Raw genomic sequence first — 18762 nt, 5'->3', positions numbered from 1 at the left:
ACCTGCGCAGCAGCTTTGAGTGCCCTATGGACTCGGACCCCAAGATCCCTCTGATCTTCCACACCGCCAAGAGTCTCACCATTAATATTATATTCTGCCATCATATTTGACCTACCAAAATGAACCACCTCACACTTATCTGAGTTGAACTCCATTTGCAACTTCTCAGTCCAGTTATGCAACCTATCAATTTCCTGCTGTAACCTCTGACAGCCTTCCACACTATCCACAGCACCTCCAACCTTTGTATCATCAGCAAATTTACTAACCCATTCCTCACTTCTTTATCCTGATCATTAATTAAAATAACGAAGAGAAGGGGTCCCAGAACAGATCCCTGAGGCACACCACTGGGCACCGGCCTCCATGCAGAATATAACCACTCTTTGTCTTCAGTGGCTAAGCCAATTCTGGATCTACAGAGCAAAGTCCCCATGGATCCCATGCCTCCTAACTTTCTCAATAAGCCTTGCATGGGGTAGCTTATCAAATGCCTTGCTGAAATCCATGTACACTACATTTACTGCTCTTCCTTCATCAATGTGTTTAGTCAAATCCTCAAAAATTCAGTCAGGCTTGTAAGGCAAGACCTGCCCTTGACAAAGCCATGCTGACTATTCCTAATCATAGTTTGCCTCTCAGGATCTTTACCATCAACTTACTGACCACTGATGTAAGAGTCAGTGGTCTGTAATTTCCTGGGCTATCTCTATTTCCTTTCTTCAATAAGGTAACAATATCGGCAACCCTTCAATCCTCTCGAACCTCTCCAATCCCTAATAATGATGCAAAATGATTGTCAGAAGCTTAGCAATCTCCTCTCTTGCCTCCCACTGTAGCCTGGGGTACATCTCGTCTGGTCCTAGAGACATACCCAACTTGTTGATTTTTGAAAGCTCCAGCACACCCTCTTTCTTAATGTCTATATGCTCAAGCTTTTCATTTCGCTGTAAGTCATCCCCATAATCACCAAGATCCTTTTATGTAGTGAAGACTGAAGCAATGTATTCATTAAGTATCTGCCATCTCCTCCAGTTCCATACACACTTTTCCATTGTCACACTTGATAGGACCTGTTCTCTCACATCCCCTCTTGCTCTTCACATACTTCACATACTTCACATACTTTGGAGTTTTCCTTAATCCTGTTCACCAAGGCCTCTTCCTTGTATCACTTGATCAAAACTGCTTGCTGTGCGCAAGCATTTGGAGAGGAACAGAAAGGATAAAGATGCCAAGTTCTGCTTGATTCTTATTGAGAGCAGAACCCACAGAATGGCCCAGTATTACAAGTACAAGAGGGTGCTTCCACCCAACTGGAAGTATGAATCCTCTACTGCTTCAGCACTGGTAGCCTAACGACAGTCTTCATTGAATGAATGGATCTCATAAAAAAGCAAATCAATTTGTCATGCTAACTAACGTTGAGTTTTGATTGAGATGGAATCCTTGGTATTACACTATTAAAATGGACAGTATGGCCAAGCAGTTTTGTCACAAGTTTCTTTGTACTGATTAAAACTTGCTACCAAGTATTACAAGTCTGGGATAAATCTTCCTGTGAGGATGATTCCTCAGCCTCTTGTATTTGTAAACTTAATATCCATATGACTCCCATTTAAGATTGTAATTCACAAAAACATTAGAAGGATTTATTAATCTATTCTTGATTGGATCTGTTGTCCTGTCATGGAAATGTTCACTTTGTTCCACCTAGTATAAAAGTAGCCTATCCTGGCCTAAACTAATTAACAAGGCTATTCATTTGAGCAAATATTTTAAGTTGGAGATGTTATTCTTTGTAGGTGTGCTTCACTGTCTGCTGATTGTTGAGCTGCTTTTAAAACAATATTTATCTTTATGTCACATCCCAAATAAATAAAGTTTAAAAAAAAAGAATGTAGAAGATTAAGAGGAGATTTGATAAAGGCACGTAAAATTATGAGGGGTATAGATGGGGTAAATTCAAACAGGTCCTTTCCGTTGAGTGGGTCTTCAACTAGACGTCATGAGTTAAGGGTGAAAATTGAAAAGTTGAAGGGAAAATGTCTACACTCAGAGGGTCGGAGAGTGCGGAATGATCTGCCAGCATAAGTGGAGCATGCAAGCGCTATTTCAATATATAAAAGAAATTTGGATAGGTACTTGGATGGAGGGCTGTGGTCCCAGTGCAAGTCAGTAGTAGTTGGCAGTGTAAATGGTTGGTATTGACTAGATAGGCTGAGGGTTTGTTTCTGTGCCATTCCTATAACTAATCTCTACATTGCAGCCTTTGCCACATATCAATAGGATAGTAAGGGTAAGAATTGGATGATTTGGCAGTTAACCGTGAATTAACTGAGATTGATGCAGAGGACAGGGCTTCAGATTTCTGAAACATTGGGGTCTTTTGGGGAAGATACGATCTGTTTAAAAAAAAAAGAGGCTATACCTAAACCCAAGGGAGACCAAAATTCTTAAGGCAGGGATTTGTTAGAGTTGTCACATCAGGTTGCTTTTATTGTCATTTCAACCATAACTGCTGGTACAGTACATAGTGAAAACGAGACAATGTTCTTCCAGGGCCATGGTTCAACATGAAACAGCACAAAGCTACATTAGACTTAAGCTCTACACGGGACTACATAAAGTGAACAGAAAAGTGCCAGACTGTACAATAATTAATAAACAAGTCAATAGACACGGTAAAGGGCAACTTACAATATGATAATAAATGATATAAATGTAAATTCAAACAATGTTTTAGCAGGAATTGAGAAATAAATGAGCAAAAAATTGCAAAGTGAGTAGAATGGTGTTCAGTTGTGTGTGAGTGTGCACGCGCTTGTGCTTCTGACAGTTGGTGTCAGACTGGACTCTTGAGTATTGAGGAGTCTGATAGCTTGGGGGAAGAAACTGTTACACAGTCTGGTCGTGAGAGCCCAAATGCTTCGGTACCTTTTCCCAGATGGCAGGATGGAGAAGAGTTTGTATGAGAGGTGCCTGGGGTCCTTCATAATGTTGTTAACTTTGCGGGTGCAGCATGTGATGTAAATATCCATAATAGCGGAAAGAGAGACCCTGATGATCTTCTCAGCTGACCTCACTATCCACTGCAGGATCTTGCGATCCGAGATGGTGCAATTTTCGAACCAGGCAGTGATGCAGCTGTTCAGGATGCTCTCAGTACAACCCCTGTAGAATGTGATGAGGATGAGGGGAGTGGGAGATGGACTTTCCTCAGCCTTTGAAGAATGTAGAGATGTTGCTGGGCTTTCCTGGCTATGGAGCTGCTGTTGAGGGACCAGGTGAACACCAAGAAATTTGATGCTCTTTACGATCTCTACAGAGGAGACGTTGATGTTCAGAGGAGAGTGGTTGCTCTGTGCTCTCCTGAAGTCAACGCCATCTCTTTTGTTCACATTCAGAGACAGGTTGTTGACCCTGTATCAGTCCATTAGCCGCTGTACCTCCCTTCTGTATGCTGACTCATTGTTCTTGTAGATGAGACCCACCATGGTTGTGTCATCGGTGAACTTCATGATGTGGTTCTAGCTGTATATTGCTGCACAGTTGTGGGTCAGTTGGGGATGGTTTAAATTAATTTGGTAAGGAGATGGGAATCAGAGTGATAGGGTGGAGGAATAGTCAATTTGTATAGAAGTGGATGCAGGATGTAGTTAGATTGACGCTTTAAACTAAATAGTTGGTTCAACAGTCGGGATAAGTGAGAATAAATTAGAAAGGAAGTACAGTGTAGAAAAGTTTATGAAGGTCTCCAGAATAAATATAAAGACAAAAAGCATAGAAAGGATTAAGAATTCTGGTATTGTGGGTGGAAAATTTAAAAGGGTGATGAATGCAAGGCAGAAAATGTTATATTGAAAGTATTACAGAAAAGGGTGATGATCTTGTAGCACAGTTAGAGATTAGCTTTACTTCACTTAATTGTCACCAAACAATTGAAACTAGAGCATACAATCATCACAGTGATATTTGTTTCTGCGCTTCGCGCTCCCTAAAGTACAAATCAAAGTAAATATAATAAAAATTTGAATTATAAATCATAATTAGAAAACAGAGAAGGGAAAGTACAGTAATGCAAGTCAGGTCCTGATATTTGGAAGGTACGGCCCAGATCCGGGTCAGGATCCGTTCAACAGTCTTATCACAGTTGGAAAGAAGCTGTTCCCAAATCTGGCTGTACGAATCTTCATGCTCCTGAACTTTCTCCCGGAGGGAAAAGGGACAAAAAGTGTGTTGGCTGGGTGGGTTGTGTCCTTGATTATCCTGGCAGCACTGCTCCGACAGTGTGCAGTGTAAAGTGAGTCCAAGGATGGAAGATTGGTTTGTGTGATGTGCTGGGCTAGTTCACGATCTTCTGCAGCTTCTTCCAGTCTTGGACAGGACAACCCATACCAGGTTGTGATGCACCCTAGAAGAATGCTTTCTACGGTGCATCTATAAAAATTAGTGAGGGTTTTAGGAGACAGGCCAAATTTCCTCAGCTTTCTCAGGAAGTAAAGGTGCTGGTGAGCCTTCTTGGCAGTGGACTCTGCTTGGTTAGACCAAGTCAGGTCATTTGTGATATTCACCCTGAGGAACTTAAAGCTTTTGACCTGTTCCACCTGCACACCACCGATGTAGATGGGGTCCTGCGGTCGGCTACTCCTTCTGAAGTCAACAACCAATTCCTTCGTCTTGGCTGACATTGAGGGATAGGTTATTGTCTTCGCACCATGCCACCAGGTTTTTAATTTCCTCTCTGTACTCAGACTCATCATTACCCAAGATACGGCCTACAATTGTGGTGTCATCAGCAAACTTATATATTGAGTTTGATGGAAACTTGGCTACACAATCATGGGTGTACAATGAGTACAGCAGGGGGCTGAGTACACAGCCTTGTGGGGCACCAGTGCTCAGAGTGATTGTAGAGGAGAACTTGTCCCCTATTTTTACAGCCTGGGTCCTGTCTGTGAGGAAGTTGAAGATCCAGCTGCAGATCTGAGTGCAAAGACCCAGGTTCCAGAGCTTAGGAATCAGTTTATTTGGAATGATGGTATTAAAGGCAGAGCTGTAGCCGATGAAAAGGAGCCTTACATATGCGTCTTTATTCTCCAGGTGTTCTAAGGAGGAATGTAGTGCCAGAGAGAGATGGCATCTGCCGTTGACCTGTTGCTCTGGTAGGCAAATTGCAAAGTGTCGAGATTGACTGGTAGGTTATGGTTGATGTGTTCCATAACCAATTGTCGAGACACTTCATTGCAATTGGTGTCAGAGCCACAGGTCGATAGTCCTTCAGTCATGCCACCTTGCTTTTCTTCGGCACCAGGATTATCATTGCCTTCTTAAAACACAAGGGGATCTTAGACTGAAGCAGGGAGCAGTTGAAGATGTCAGCAAACACTCCAGCTAGCTCGCTTGCACAGGCCCAGAGAACCCGTCCTGGGACGCCATCTGGGCCCGTCACCTTCCTTGGATTTATCTTCAGGAAGGCTCTTCTAATGTCTTCCTCGGTGACGATGAATCTCGATGCCACCAGGTCCAGTTCATCCAGAGGGGGCGGGACACTCCTCTTCTGTTAGAATCTTGTGTAGAATACGTTAAGTTTGTCAGGAAGAGAAGCACTACAGTTATTGATATTCCCAGCCTTTTCTTTGTGCCCAGTGATCTCATTTAGACCCCGCCATAGTCTACCAGCATCCCTCTGGTTAGCCTGGGCTTCCAACTTGGCTCGATAATGCCTCTGGGTGCCCTTAATGGCTTTCCAGAGTTCACGCCTGGATTCCATGTAGTGACTGGTATCTCTGGACCTAAAAGCTGTAGCTCTAGCCTTCAAAAGGGACTGGACCTCATAATTCATCCAAGGCTCCCGGTTAGGGAATACCCGGATCGTCTTGCGAGACACACAGTCCTCTGTACATTTCCAGATAAAGTCTGTGACAGCTGAGGCATACTCATCGAGGTTAGCTGCCAAGTCCTTGAATACTAACCAGTCCACCGATTCAAAGCAGTCACAGAGAACCTCATCCGTTTCCTCTGTCCAACGCGACACCACTTTTGACACCATGACCTCCCGCTTCAGTTTCTGTTTGTAAGTCGGGATGAGGAGTACGGCCTGATGGTCTGATTTTCCAAAGTGAGGTCATTGGACAGAACGGTAGGCATCTTTGACTGCTGTGTAGCAGTGGTCAAGTATATTTGGGTTTCTAGTGGAGCAGGAGACATGTTGGTATAACTTTGGCAGCACTTTTCTGAGGTTGACCCGGTTAAAGTCCCCGGCAGTAATGAGCAAAGCCTCCGGATACCTGGTCTCAAGTTCACTGATGTTGGCATACAGTGTATTCACAGCACACTCCACGTCCGCCTGGGGGGAATGTAGACCACTGTCATTAATTATGGATTGAATTGAAAAGTTGTGAGATAATGTTGCAGCTCTAAACTTGGTTAGGTCACACTTGTAATATTATGTTAATTTCTGGTTGATTTGTTATAGAAAGGGTACAGAGGAGATTTACCAGGATGCTATTTGCACTAGAGATCGTGTCTTAAGATGAGACAGAGCAAACGCAGATGAGAGATGACTTGATAGTTGTGTACAAAATGATCATCAGCATAGATCAAGTAGATAGCCAGAGACTTTGTCCCTGGGCTTAAATGGCTAAGGTGAGGGACATAAGTTTAAGATGATTGGAAGAATGTGTGTCAGAGATGTTTATTGCACACTGGTATATGAAACACCCTGCAGATAACAGGAAGATGGTGTGATATCTGGAAGGTGCTGCCAGAAGACTGGGGGTGCCAGATGGAATTGGGTACATTCAATGGATTTGAGGGAAGGTTACTGCCCAATGGAAGCAAATGGTATAAGTGCAGAATAAGGTCAGTATGGATAGGGTGGGCTTAGGGGGTTGTTTCATTGCTGTCCTACTGAGAGTAAAGAGTGTTTTTGTAACTGCTACTTTAATCATTGTTTTCTCCAGATGGAGAACGGAATCTCTGCTAGATATTACTAATTCTTCAGCGCTTTAGTTCCCCTGCTAAAGTACTCCATTTTCTTTGGATCACCCAACCTAATGTGACATTAGTGGGTTAGTCATTTGTTGTAAATGGTCCCAATGATTGATTGATGAGGGATATAATCTAGAGGCAGTCGATGAAATTTAGTGTAATTAGGAATGGAATTAGTGTGTCCAAGAGCCTGTGTTTCAGCCCTGCTAGGTGATAGTAACATCACATTGAGGTGCATTTTGGAATATAAGGGACACTTCCATTACCTGTGCCTGAAGAAGTATGTTATCTCTGAAAGGGGTTCACTGCAGGTTCACAAGAGCTAGCTAGGAACAAAACCACTTGGCATGTGAAGACCATTTAATGCTTTTATGCTTTTGAGGGATGAGGGAACGAGTACCTCTGAAATTTGGATACTGAAAGGTAGAGTGTATTTGAAGTGGATGTCTTCATCAGTGGGAGAGTCCTGGATTTCAAGTAAAAATGGGCAGGTTCTTGGGAGATACAAGAAATCTGGAGTGACAAACAAGCTGCGGGGGGGAATTGTGTAGGTCAAGAGGCATCTGGCGGTGGATGGGGAGGAGGAATTATTGACATCTTGGTTCAAAGCCCTGAGTCAGGATTTGAAACATAATTGGTCCCATCCACTCATCTAGTCTCTTCGACCCAGAGGGTTTTTTCGAACAGCTTCTAAACAACTAAGATTCTGTAGGTACTCAAAGTACAGAGAAACACACACACACAAAATGCTGAAAGAACTCAGCAATACAGACAACATCCATGGACAGATTATTGTTAGTCCTGATGGAGGGTGTTTCCCAAAAAAGCTGACTTGTTTATTTCTCCCATTATGAGTTCCTCTAGCAATTTGTGTATGTTCACAACAGATTGTTGAGAGTATAGTGTTTAGGGTTTATGGACCATGATTAAACTGTGGACCAAGTCTGATGGACTGACAGCCTAATTATGCTTTTGTATATTGCGGTAAGCACATCCCAGATTTGCATACTGAGGGCGAGGGTGTGGTCCCTCAGAGCCTCTGCTACATTCAGAATGCTCTGCTAACTTGTTGTCTCTCTATCTATCTTCTAGCAATCTCCACCGAAGGGTATTACTGTGCCATACCGACCTAAGCCCATCTCAGCTCCTGTCATCTTTGCAGGTGGGCAGGTAAGGACCCTGCCTCTTTCTCAGTTGCCTCGATCGTTCTTGTTGCTTCGTTATTCATTTTCTACCTTTCCCAAAGGTTGGTTATTTTGAGGATAGTGTAGAAAGTTGTTGTAAGTTGTATTGAATCATTGGTGGGATACAGAGCTAAGTTAGAAATGGTAGATGGAATTCAGTTTGGAAAAGTGCGAAATGATAAACTTTGGAAAATCAAACTTGAAAGCAGAGAACATGGTTAGTGATAGAATTCTTAGGAGTGTGGAGGAACAAAAAGCCCGGTTTCACATCCATAGATTCATCAAAGTTATCACACAGTTCATAGGGTGTTTAAGAAAATGTCTGCTGTATTGGCATTTTTTGGTTAGGGGGTTGAGTTCTAGAATCAGTAGGTTAGAACACTTTGTTAGAACATGGAGTATTGTGCTCAGTTCTGGTTGCGTCATTTAGGAAGCTTAAGAAGAGGCTACTGAGAAGATTTACCAGAGTGCTGTCTGGATTAGACAGCATATCTTAAGAGAATAGGTTGAGTGAGCTGGGCTTCTCTCTTTGAAGTGTAGGAAAATGAGAAATGACTTGGATAGAGGTTTACAAGATGATGAGGCTCATTTTTCCTAGGGCAGCAACACCAGATCCATGTAAGTTGTTTGGAGAAATGTATGGGGAGATGTTAGAGGTAGGTTTTTTACTCAAGAGTGTGGTGTGTGCTTGTGTACACTGCCAGATGTGCTGGTATTGGGGTAGCATTAAAAAGCATTACTGATTTTTAAGAGACAATTGGATAGGTATATAGACGAAAGAGAAATGAAGGGCCATGTGGGAGGGACTGGTTAAATTGTTCTTGTAATAGGTTAAAAGGCCAGCACAACATCATGGGCTGTAGGGCCTGTAGTGTTCTATGATCCCCCTTGGCCAGCTTGTGCGGATCATTTAACCTCGGCCTTGGGACATGGGTTGGATTGGAAATGGTGGTTGATCCACTTACATTTCTTTTCTTCTTTGATTTGTAGGCTTATACCATTCAGGGACAGTTTGCCATTCCACATCCTGATGTGAGTTCTTTTCGTGTTTTATTCAAATCTCAAAAGTTTTGTACAATTTTACAGAAATATTCCTTCACAGTTTTAAAGTTTGACTTTTATAAAGTTATGATTAGGTTGTATGTAGTTCTGGTTGTCCTATTGCAGGAAGGATACAGAGTCTTTGAAGAAGGTGCAGAAGAGGTTCTCTGGGATGTAAAGAGGAAAGGTACTATAAGGAAAGGTTGAACAAACTAGGTTGTTTTCTCTGGAGTTAAGAGGCTGAGGAGAAACCTGACATATTAAGGACACTTAAGAGTCCAGATGGATGAAAAAAGAATGTAGAGCATTGTATGAGGAAAGAGTTAGATTTATTCTCAAGGCTGGCACAACATCCTGGTCTGAGGAGAACATACTGTGCTGTACTGATCTATGTTTGATGTTACGTTATGTGATATATAAAATGCTAATGGACCAATGTTAGTATTATGTGCAGTTCTTTTCTCCTGCCTACAACCTGAAACTAGAAAGAAAATATACGAGGATGGTGGTAGGACTTGAGGACATGATTTAAGAAAAAAATAAATATTTTTGGATTTTATTTCCTGGAGTGAAAAGGATAAGGGTATAGACAGGTTAAATGCTTGGAGGCTTTTTCCATTGAGACTGAATGAGACTAGAATTAGGAGTCATAGGCTTAGCGTGAAAAGTGAATTTCTTAAGGAGGAAGAACATATTTAATCAGAGAGTAGCGTGAGTATGGAACCAACTGTCGGTGGAGGTAGTAAATGTGGACTGGTTGACTAGATTGCCACTCTTTGAAGTTTACAGTGACTAATAGAGTGGGGAAGACGTCCTTTATCATTGTAGTTTAAGGCCTCTGATGCTGGCTTTTTGCCCCAAGAAGGTGTCTGTTACTGGGCATGGGACTCTCTGCCTCTCTGGGCAACTGATACTGTTTTATTATTCATGTGTAGCATGATATAGAGATATCTGTTCGAATATTTATATGCAATATGTTTTCACTCTTTTTGCTTTATCCCTTCTGTTCATACAGCTAACTAAGCTTCACCAATTGGCCATGCAGCAGACACCTTTCACACCGGTGGGACAAACCAGCCCTGGATATTCTGGTTAGTATCTTGGCATCTAGTAAACCAGAAGTCAGGGATGCTGGTTATGTATCATTCTACACCCCACAGTAACCCTTGAGTCATGGATGCTGGTCATAGATCATCCTGCATTTCCCAGTGATTACCTGGGTCAGGGATACAGGTCACAGGTTATTCTAATGAATCTAGTGTACCATTTGTCAGAGCCAATGCGAAGTTTATTGTCACATACACATGTACTTGTATGCAATTAAATGCTTGCTTGCAGCATAATCACAGGCACATAAATTAGGTTTAAATTATACATATTTTCACGAGACAAGAACTAGAGCAAACTTAAGTCTAGTGTAAAGTGATCATAGTGTTGTTAGTCTGTAGTGATTAGGGTTGTACCTGTTGTTTCAAGAACAAAATATTTGAAGAGAACTAGATGTCCTCTCAGTGTGGGATTTGAGGTCTCATTATCTCCTTCCCAATGGGGACTGTAAGACAACGAAAAGGCTTTGATGCTGGATATCTTTTGATGTTACCTTCATGAGACAGTACGTCCTGTAGATACTACTGTATCTAGGAATAGACAATAGGTGCAGAAGTAGACCATTCGGCCCCTCGAGTCTGTACCGCCATTCTGAGATCATGGCTGATCATTCACTATCAATACCCAGTCCCTGCCTTGTCCCCATATCCCTTGATTCTCCTATCCATCAGATATCTATCTAGCTCCTTCTTGAAAGCATCCAGAGAATTGGCCTCCACCGTCTTCCGAGGCAGTGCATTCCACACCTCCACAACTCTCTGGGAGAAGAAGCTCTTCCTCAACTCTGTTTTAAATAACTGACCTCTTATTCTCAATCCATGCCCTTTGGTACTGGACTCTCCCAACATCTGGAACATATTTCCTGCCTCAATCCTATCAAATCCTTTAATTATCTTAAACGTTTCAATCAGATCCCCTCTCAATCTCCTCAATTCCAGCATGTACAAGCCCAATCTCTCCAATCTCTCTGCGTAAGACAGCCCTGCCATCCCAGGAATCAACCTAGTGAATCTACGCTGCACTTCCTCAATTGCCAGAATGTCCTTCCTTAAACCTGGAGACCAAAACTGTACACAATATTCCAGGTGTGGTCTTACCAGGGCGCTGTACAAATGCAAAAGGACATCCTTGCTCTTGTACTCAATTCCCCTTGTAACAAAGGCCAACATTCCATTTGCCCTCTTCACTGCCTGTTGCACTTGCTCATTCACCTTCATTGACTGGTGAACTAGGACTCCTAGGTCTCTTTGCATTTCTCCCTTACCTAACTCTACACCGTTCAGACAATACTCTGCCCTCTTGTTCCTGCTTCCAAAGTGGATAACTTCACATTTATTCACATTGAATGACATCTGCCAAGTATCTGCCCACTCACCCAGCCTATCCAAGTCTCCCTGTATTCTCCTAACGTCCTCTTCGCATGTCACACTGCCACCCAGTTTAGTATTGTCAGCAAACTTGCTGGTATAGTTTTCAATGCCCTCATCTAAATCGTTGACATAAATCATAAAGAGCTGTGGTCCCAATACAGAGCCCTGTGGTACCCCACTAGTCACCTCCAGCCAGTCCGAGAAACACCCATTCACTGTTACCCTTTGCTTTCTATCTGCCAACCAGTTTTCTATCCATGTTGAAACCCTGCCCCCAATGCCATGAGCTCTGATTTTACTCACCAATCTCCTATGTGGCACCTTATCGAATGCCTTCTGAAAATCTAGGTACACAACATCCACTGGCTTATCTTCGTCTAACATCCTTGTTACACCCTCAAAAAACTGCAACAGATTAGTCAAGCATAATTTGCCCTTGGTAAATCCATGCTGGCTCGGCCTAATCCTATTACTGCCATCAAGATGTGCCACTATTTCGTCCTTAATAATGGACTCAAGCATCTTCCCCACGACTTTCGTTAGGCTAACAGGGCGATAGTTCTCCGTTTTCTCCTTCTCTCCCTTCTTGAAAAGTGGGATAACATTAGCCACTCTCCAATCTTCAGGAACTGATCCTGAATCTAAGGATAATGAAGATACTCATGGTTTATTGGGCTAAGTCCACTACTCTGTAGCTTTTTGCAGGCCATAATGATTCCAGTTTTAACTCTTACAGCTGGACATTTGTAGTTTATTAGAAAGCTCATTGATGAGTCAACCCTCCTTAACCACCTAATAAAGGCTCAATGATCACTCATCATTCTACAGACCTGAGTGATCCACTGGGTCATGGTTACTGATAAAAAGTTTTTTTATAGATCCTAGTGATTAGGTCTGTGTTTGGAAGGATGTGGAACTCCTGGATTAGAGGGCAAGAGTTAATAGGAAGAGGTTGAACAAACTTGGGTTATTTTCTCTGGAGCACCAGAGGCTGATGGAGATCCAATCAGACAGCAGCTGGCTTAGAGTCAGCAACCTGTCTGGGCCCAAGCAAAGCTGCAAAGCTCCCTTGTCTTTTTTACATTTGCAGGAGACAGCTGAATATTAAGAACATCAAGTTCAGCAGACCTACTCACTAGTGAGTTGTGGGATATTGATGGAGGTGGACTTGTTGCGCACCATGTTGTAGCTGCATCAGCTAGCCAGGAAAGACATTGCGCAATCCAACAAATGGTGGAAATAATTGGCTTAGACGTTTTACTTGTGATCACAAAGCAATGTTGAATTTTGGTAATGTAGAATACAGTTAGCCCACTGTATCCGCAGGGGATTAGCTCCAAGATCCCTGCGGATACCAAAATTCGCGGATGCTCAAGTCCCTTAACATGTTTTGGTGCAATGGTCTTTAGGACCCAGTGGAACCCTGGACTTTAATTTACATGTCTCCATGTGGTGGACATTAGAACCTGGCGGCGCAGCTCTGAATCTGCAGTGTTTCTGTTCATGAAAATAATCACAATCGCGATTGAAAAGAGGTGAAACGCCATCAGTCATTGGAAAAGCGTTAGGCTACAGTCGGTCAACGATCGGGACAATTTTACTGCAGAATATGAAGGGTTCTGCCCTGATGAAAGCTACAATTATTACTAAGCAATGCAGTGGATAAATTATTGAAATATGTATGTTTCTTAAATGTTTTATATACATAGAAAGGTAAAATATGTACTATGTACTAAGAAAAACGTTCGACTGATGCTAAATAATACCAAATGTACCTGTTCCGACTTCAAATCCGACTTAAAGACGGACTCAGGAATGGAACTCATTTACAACCCGGGGACTGCCTGTACTTTTATATCATTTCTAGATAACTTATAATACCTAATACAATGTAAATACTATGTGTTTTGTTATGTATGTTGTTATACGTACATAGGATTGATTAATGACAAGAAAAAATAGTCTGTATATGCTCAAGCAGCGAGTGCTGGAGAGAGAACTTATGGGTTTTCCAGATCCGTGGCTGGTTGAATCCGCGCATACGGAATCTGCGGATAAGGAGGGCCGACTGTACTTAAAGTAAGATTCACACACAAGAGCTGTTGACGTTTTGGGCTGAGACCCTTCGTCAGGACTCGGCCCGAAACGTTGACAGTGCTTCTCTCTATAGATACTGCCTGGTCTGCTGTGTTCCAGCATTTTGTGTGAGTTGTTGTTTGAATTTCCAGCATCTGCAGATTTCTGCGTGTTTGCTTTCAAGTAAGATTCATTGTTTCTTTGGCAAAACTGTTGGCTGGCAAACTAAGTTGTCTAAGTTGTTGTGCAAAAAAAGTCCTATCAGAGGTTACAGTGGGACATTGATAGGATGCAAAACTGGGTTGAGAAGTGGCAGATGGAGTTCAACCCAGATAAGTGTGAGGTGATTCATTTTGGTAGGTCAAATATGAAGGCAGAATAGAGTATTAATGGTAAGACTCTTGGCAGTGTGGAGGATCAGAGGCGATCTTGGGGTCCGAGTGCATAGGACGCTCAAAGCGTGCAGGTTGACTCTGTGGTTAAGAGGGCATACTCTTATTGACCTTCAATCATGGAATTGAATTTAGAAGCTGAGAGGTAATGTTACAGCTATAAAGAACCCTGGTCAGACCCCACTTGGAGTACTGTGCTCAGTTCTGGTCGCCTCACTACAGGAAGGATGTGGGAGCATAGGAAGGGTGCAGAGGAGATTTACAAGGATGTTGCCTGGATTGGGGTGCATGCCTTATGAGAATAGGTTGAGTGAACTCGGCCTTTTCTGTTTGGAACGATGGAGAATGAGAGGTGACCTGATAGAGGTTTATAAGTTGATGAGACACACTGATCATGTGGATAGTCAGAGGCTTTTTCCCAGGGCTGAAATAGTTGCCACAAGAGGACACAAGTTTAAGGTGCTGGGGAGTAGGTACAGAGATGTCAGGGGTAAATTTTTTACACAGTGAGTGGTGAGTACGTGGAATGGGCTTCCGGCAATGGTGGTGGAGGCAGATACGATAGCGTCTTTTAAAAGGCTTTTGGATAGGTACATGGAACTTAGAAAATTAGAGGGCTAAAGGTAAGCCTAGTAATTTCTAAGGTAGGGTCATGTTCAGCACAACTTTGTGGGCCGAAGGGCCTGTATTGTGCTGTAGGTTTTGTATGTTTCTATGTAGTCTTGGGATTGCCTGTTGTGGCTGCTGACAAAGGAGACACAAGCTGGCTGTGTGCTGCTAGTTCCCTTCTGTCAGTGAAGGGAACTATATTTGGCTATATTGTTGTTTATATTTGAATGACAGTTAACTTGAATTAGAGATCTACAAGATTATGACAGAAATAGACAGGGTAAACATTCAGAATCTACTTCTCATGGTAATATGTCATTCTAGAGGCATGGGTATAGCATAAAAGATTGAAGATTAACTTTATTTGCAATCTGTAAATCTAAACACAGTGAAAAACTTATTAGCATCAATAACTAACACAGTCTGCAGAGTATTGCAGTGTTTTTGCACCAGTGTAATAACTGATCCATATGTCTTTAGAATATTGGAAGAAACCTATTTGGTCACAGGGTGAATGTACAAGCTCTTCACAGAGAACAGCACAAATTGAACCCTGAATAGTTATTACTTCCTCCCTCTTTGATAGAGGTTTACAAATCAAGGTTTTATATAGAGGGTGGTGCTTGGAACATAATACCACTGAAGGTGACGGAAATGCATCCAATAGGAACAGCTTCTTTCCTTTCACCATGTTTTCTGAATGGCCCATGGACACTATCTTGTTATTTCTCCTTTGTTTGTTTGCTTGCTTACTATTGCAAATTTATATTAGTTTTTATCCCTTGTATTGTACTGTTGCTGCAAAATATAAAATTACACCCACATATGTCTGATAATAAAGCTGATTCTGAAGTGCAAAATTTAAGAGACCTTTAGATGTGTAACAGGCAGGGAATGAGAGTGGGGAAATGCAGTCATCCCTCCTTATCCACAAGTTCTGCACGTGAATTCAACCAACCGTGAATCGGGAAAACCTGGAAGTGCTCTTCCAGCACTTGTTGTTCGAGCAAGTACAGACTTTTTTCTTAAAATTATTCCCTAAACAATACAGTTTAACAAATATTTTACATAGCATTTAGGTATATTAGGTATTATAAGTAATCTAGAGATGATTTAAAGTATACGGGAGAATGTGTGTAGGTTATCTTGGATTGGGATTGATAAAAAATCTGAAGTTCTCTTAATGAGCAAGTCAGGCAGGTATATTTGGTATTATTTAGTATCAGTTAGTCAAACATTTGTCTTGGTATATATATAAAGGGGGTTTCTTTTTCTTTTTGTTACTGTTGGGAAAGGGTTTCCTTTTGTTAACTAGCAGGAATGCTAATTTACTGATAACGAGAATGGTATTCCTTTGTAAACCAAATGGGGATTAATGTTCTTTCTTCTGAGTCTGTAAGCTATTGTTGACGGGCTTTTGGGCAGATCGGCGCGAGGGGGTCGAGAGAGAGGACGCAATGCTCTAAGCTGGGCGAGGATCGGACCCCAAAGGGGGGTCCGAGGCCGGGAGATTCTCCGGGGGGGGGGGGATGAAGCTAGATGTGCTTGGTTGACCACTCGGAGGGTCCTGAGCTGTTTGGAGAGTCGAGGAGTTCGGAGAGGATCGAATGGTGGCCAGAAGACTTCAGTAATTGAGCTCCAACGGCTGTGCACGAAGTGGTTTGGACTTTGATAAGTTTGGCGCCTTTTCTTTAATTTTCTCTTCATATATACTGTATCGTTATTAATCACTTAGTTATAGTAACCTTTATAAATTGTACTCATTTAATCGCATATGGTGTACTGTCTGTTTTTGGGCGAGGCGGGGACATCACACAGCATCCACACCAGCTGGTTACCCAGTTTGGCGGGGCCGAAGGCTGCTCCCCCTAGACGAGAACGAGCTGAGCGAGCCTGAGGCGACCCAGGGGGTTACATTGTGGGGGCTCGTCCGGGATTGATTTCTGTGGAAGCTGTGTGATCACCCTCTTTAAATTGTGTCTGCGGCGAAGAGCTGGTGTGCCTTTGTGGGTGTGTGATTGCTGGTTATTGCTACGTGTGTGTTGGGTAGGGTGGCTGCTGTTGCTAGCCTGGAGGTCATTGTTCGAGTTCCGACTAGTGCTGATGAAATGGTGGTGGGACCATGGACTGTCCGTACTGTTTGGAGAGTGAGGAGTGACAGGTTGGGATGTTTCAGCAGTAGGTGAGCTGCGCCCAGTTGTTGGAATAACGTCCAGCCCTAAAGGGGCGGAGCGGATTCCTCAGTTGTTGGGTGAGTGGCAGTGCTTGGCTGAGGGAAGGCGACAGGGACGGGTTGAAAGTTTGAGTAGGCGGGCTGGTGACTTTGTTAGAACTGTCGGGCGCAATTACCTCGAAGTGACCGCTGCCAGTTCTGGTAAAGTGTGGGAAAATGCGTGTGGTTCGACTGGAAGTCAAATGCCGCAGCTGGGGGGCTTCATATCCGTGGCAGGAGATTGGTGGGAAGTTTTTAGGGTATCCCTTTTTGCCTAGGGGGGCAGATAAATTGCTTGTGGTGCCAAGGAGATCAGTTGTTCCGTTGATTCGAGAGGTGTCGGGAAACTTAGAGGAGGCCCAGTGGGGGAACGGCTTGGGGTCTCTGGGGGAGCACGTTTCCAGCAATGTACCAAGGAACTCCCGAAAGGAGCAGACTCTATTCCTGAAGGCTTACAGGGGCCACACGCACAGGTGTTGTTACGGATGGATGGAAGTCAAGTTAAAGCCATCCTCGGCACCGGGGCGCCGGTTAAGTTGCTGTACAGTTTGTTTCATAACCATTATTGGAAGCATTTACCCTTGACGACATTGAGGACACTGGAGATTCGGGGTACCAGTGCCGGTGATTATCCAGACGACGGTTGTTGGTCAGTGAAAATGGAGTTCTTGGAGGCAAATGTGGAGGAGACTGAGGTTCAGGAATCGTTAATGCTGATGTGTCCGGACCCTGTTGAGACGGGCAGCGTTTCTGTTCTAGAGAGAACCAATATCCTGCTGGTGTGCTTGGGGGCTTGCCCGGAGGAGGCGGGTGAGCGTTGTTTGGAGGCATTGTCGATGCACCCAGTTTCGAGCTGCTTGTGTGGACGTGTGTAGCAGCATTGGGCTGATACCGAATTCAAACAAGAGCCATTGGCGGTACGGCCTGGGGGAAGTATCTGAGGGTGAGACCCTCCTAGTGGACGCTGCGAAATACCACGAGGGAGCGGAGTTGACTGCTGAAGACACCTCGGAGAGAGAGAGGTTGCGCCGACTGGCCCCTGAAGCCGTGGAAGACGTAGGCAGCGTGTGTGTGGATTGTATTGCATTGAAGAGGCGGACTGTCAGTGACCAGAATATGGCCCTGAGGGCCGGAGAGGCGATGGCCTGTCTGAGTGGTGCGAAATGGTTTAAGGTGCTGGATCTGAGGAGTGGATGTTGCCAGGTCCGGATGATTGGGGCCGACAAGGAGAAGACGGCCGTTATAAATTCCCTAGGAATCTGGAGCCCTTGCAACCTTCCTGCTGGGCAGGTGGAAGACCATAGGGGATGTGGAGGCGTTTGGAGTTTTGGTGTATGTGGATGATCTCTTGGTGTTTGGATTTGCCTCAGGAGAATATGAAGTGAGGTCGTTGCAGGAGCAGCTGAGAACTACCGAGTTAAAGTATTTTCGGGACACGTGCCAGGGCTGACGAAGGTCGCAGCTCGTGTGTGACTGTCTCTACGGAATCAAGTTTGAAATGAAGACGGAGAGACTGGAGAAAGTGATCTGGAACCATTTGGAAGACTTACAAGTTGGAGAGAATGAAGAAAGTTGTCTGACTGAGGGTAATAGCAAACTGAGAACCCGGAGAGGCGAGTTTGCGGAGGTGAAGAAATTACAGACGAATCTCAGAAGAGAGAAGCGGAAACTTGAAGGGAACCTGAAGATGACCATCGACAGTTCAAATGAAGTGCAAAACCTGGAAGTTGATCTGGAAGAAGTCATGAGGAAGAAAAAGCTGGAGAGAAGTGCAGTGA

General features: G+C 43.5%; 1 protein-coding gene across 5 annotated transcripts in view; it reads left to right on the top strand.

Annotated features, from left to right (window-relative positions):
* Positions 1–18762, top strand: part of LOC132386034 (poly(rC)-binding protein 3-like) — a 103703-nt gene that overhangs the window by 23994 nt on the left and 60947 nt on the right. For 4 of the 5 annotated variants that reach the window (XM_059958320.1, XM_059958323.1, XM_059958319.1 and 1 more), the window contains 3 exons: positions 8086–8163; positions 9168–9209; positions 10234–10309. In XM_059958320.1, coding sequence (XP_059814303.1) covers positions 8086–8163; positions 9168–9209; positions 10234–10309 — 196 coding nt within the window. The remainder of the gene's footprint in view (positions 1–8085; positions 8164–9167; positions 9210–10233; positions 10310–18762) is intronic. The other variant, XM_059958321.1, reaches the window with a different exon arrangement.

Source organism: Hypanus sabinus (genome assembly GCF_030144855.1).
Source record: "Hypanus sabinus isolate sHypSab1 chromosome Y unlocalized genomic scaffold, sHypSab1.hap1 SUPER_Y_unloc_8, whole genome shotgun sequence".
Lineage (NCBI taxonomy): Eukaryota > Metazoa > Chordata > Chondrichthyes > Myliobatiformes > Dasyatidae > Hypanus > Hypanus sabinus.
Note: the sequence above shows the minus strand (reverse complement) of the source record. Positions and strands in the feature narration are given on the sequence as shown.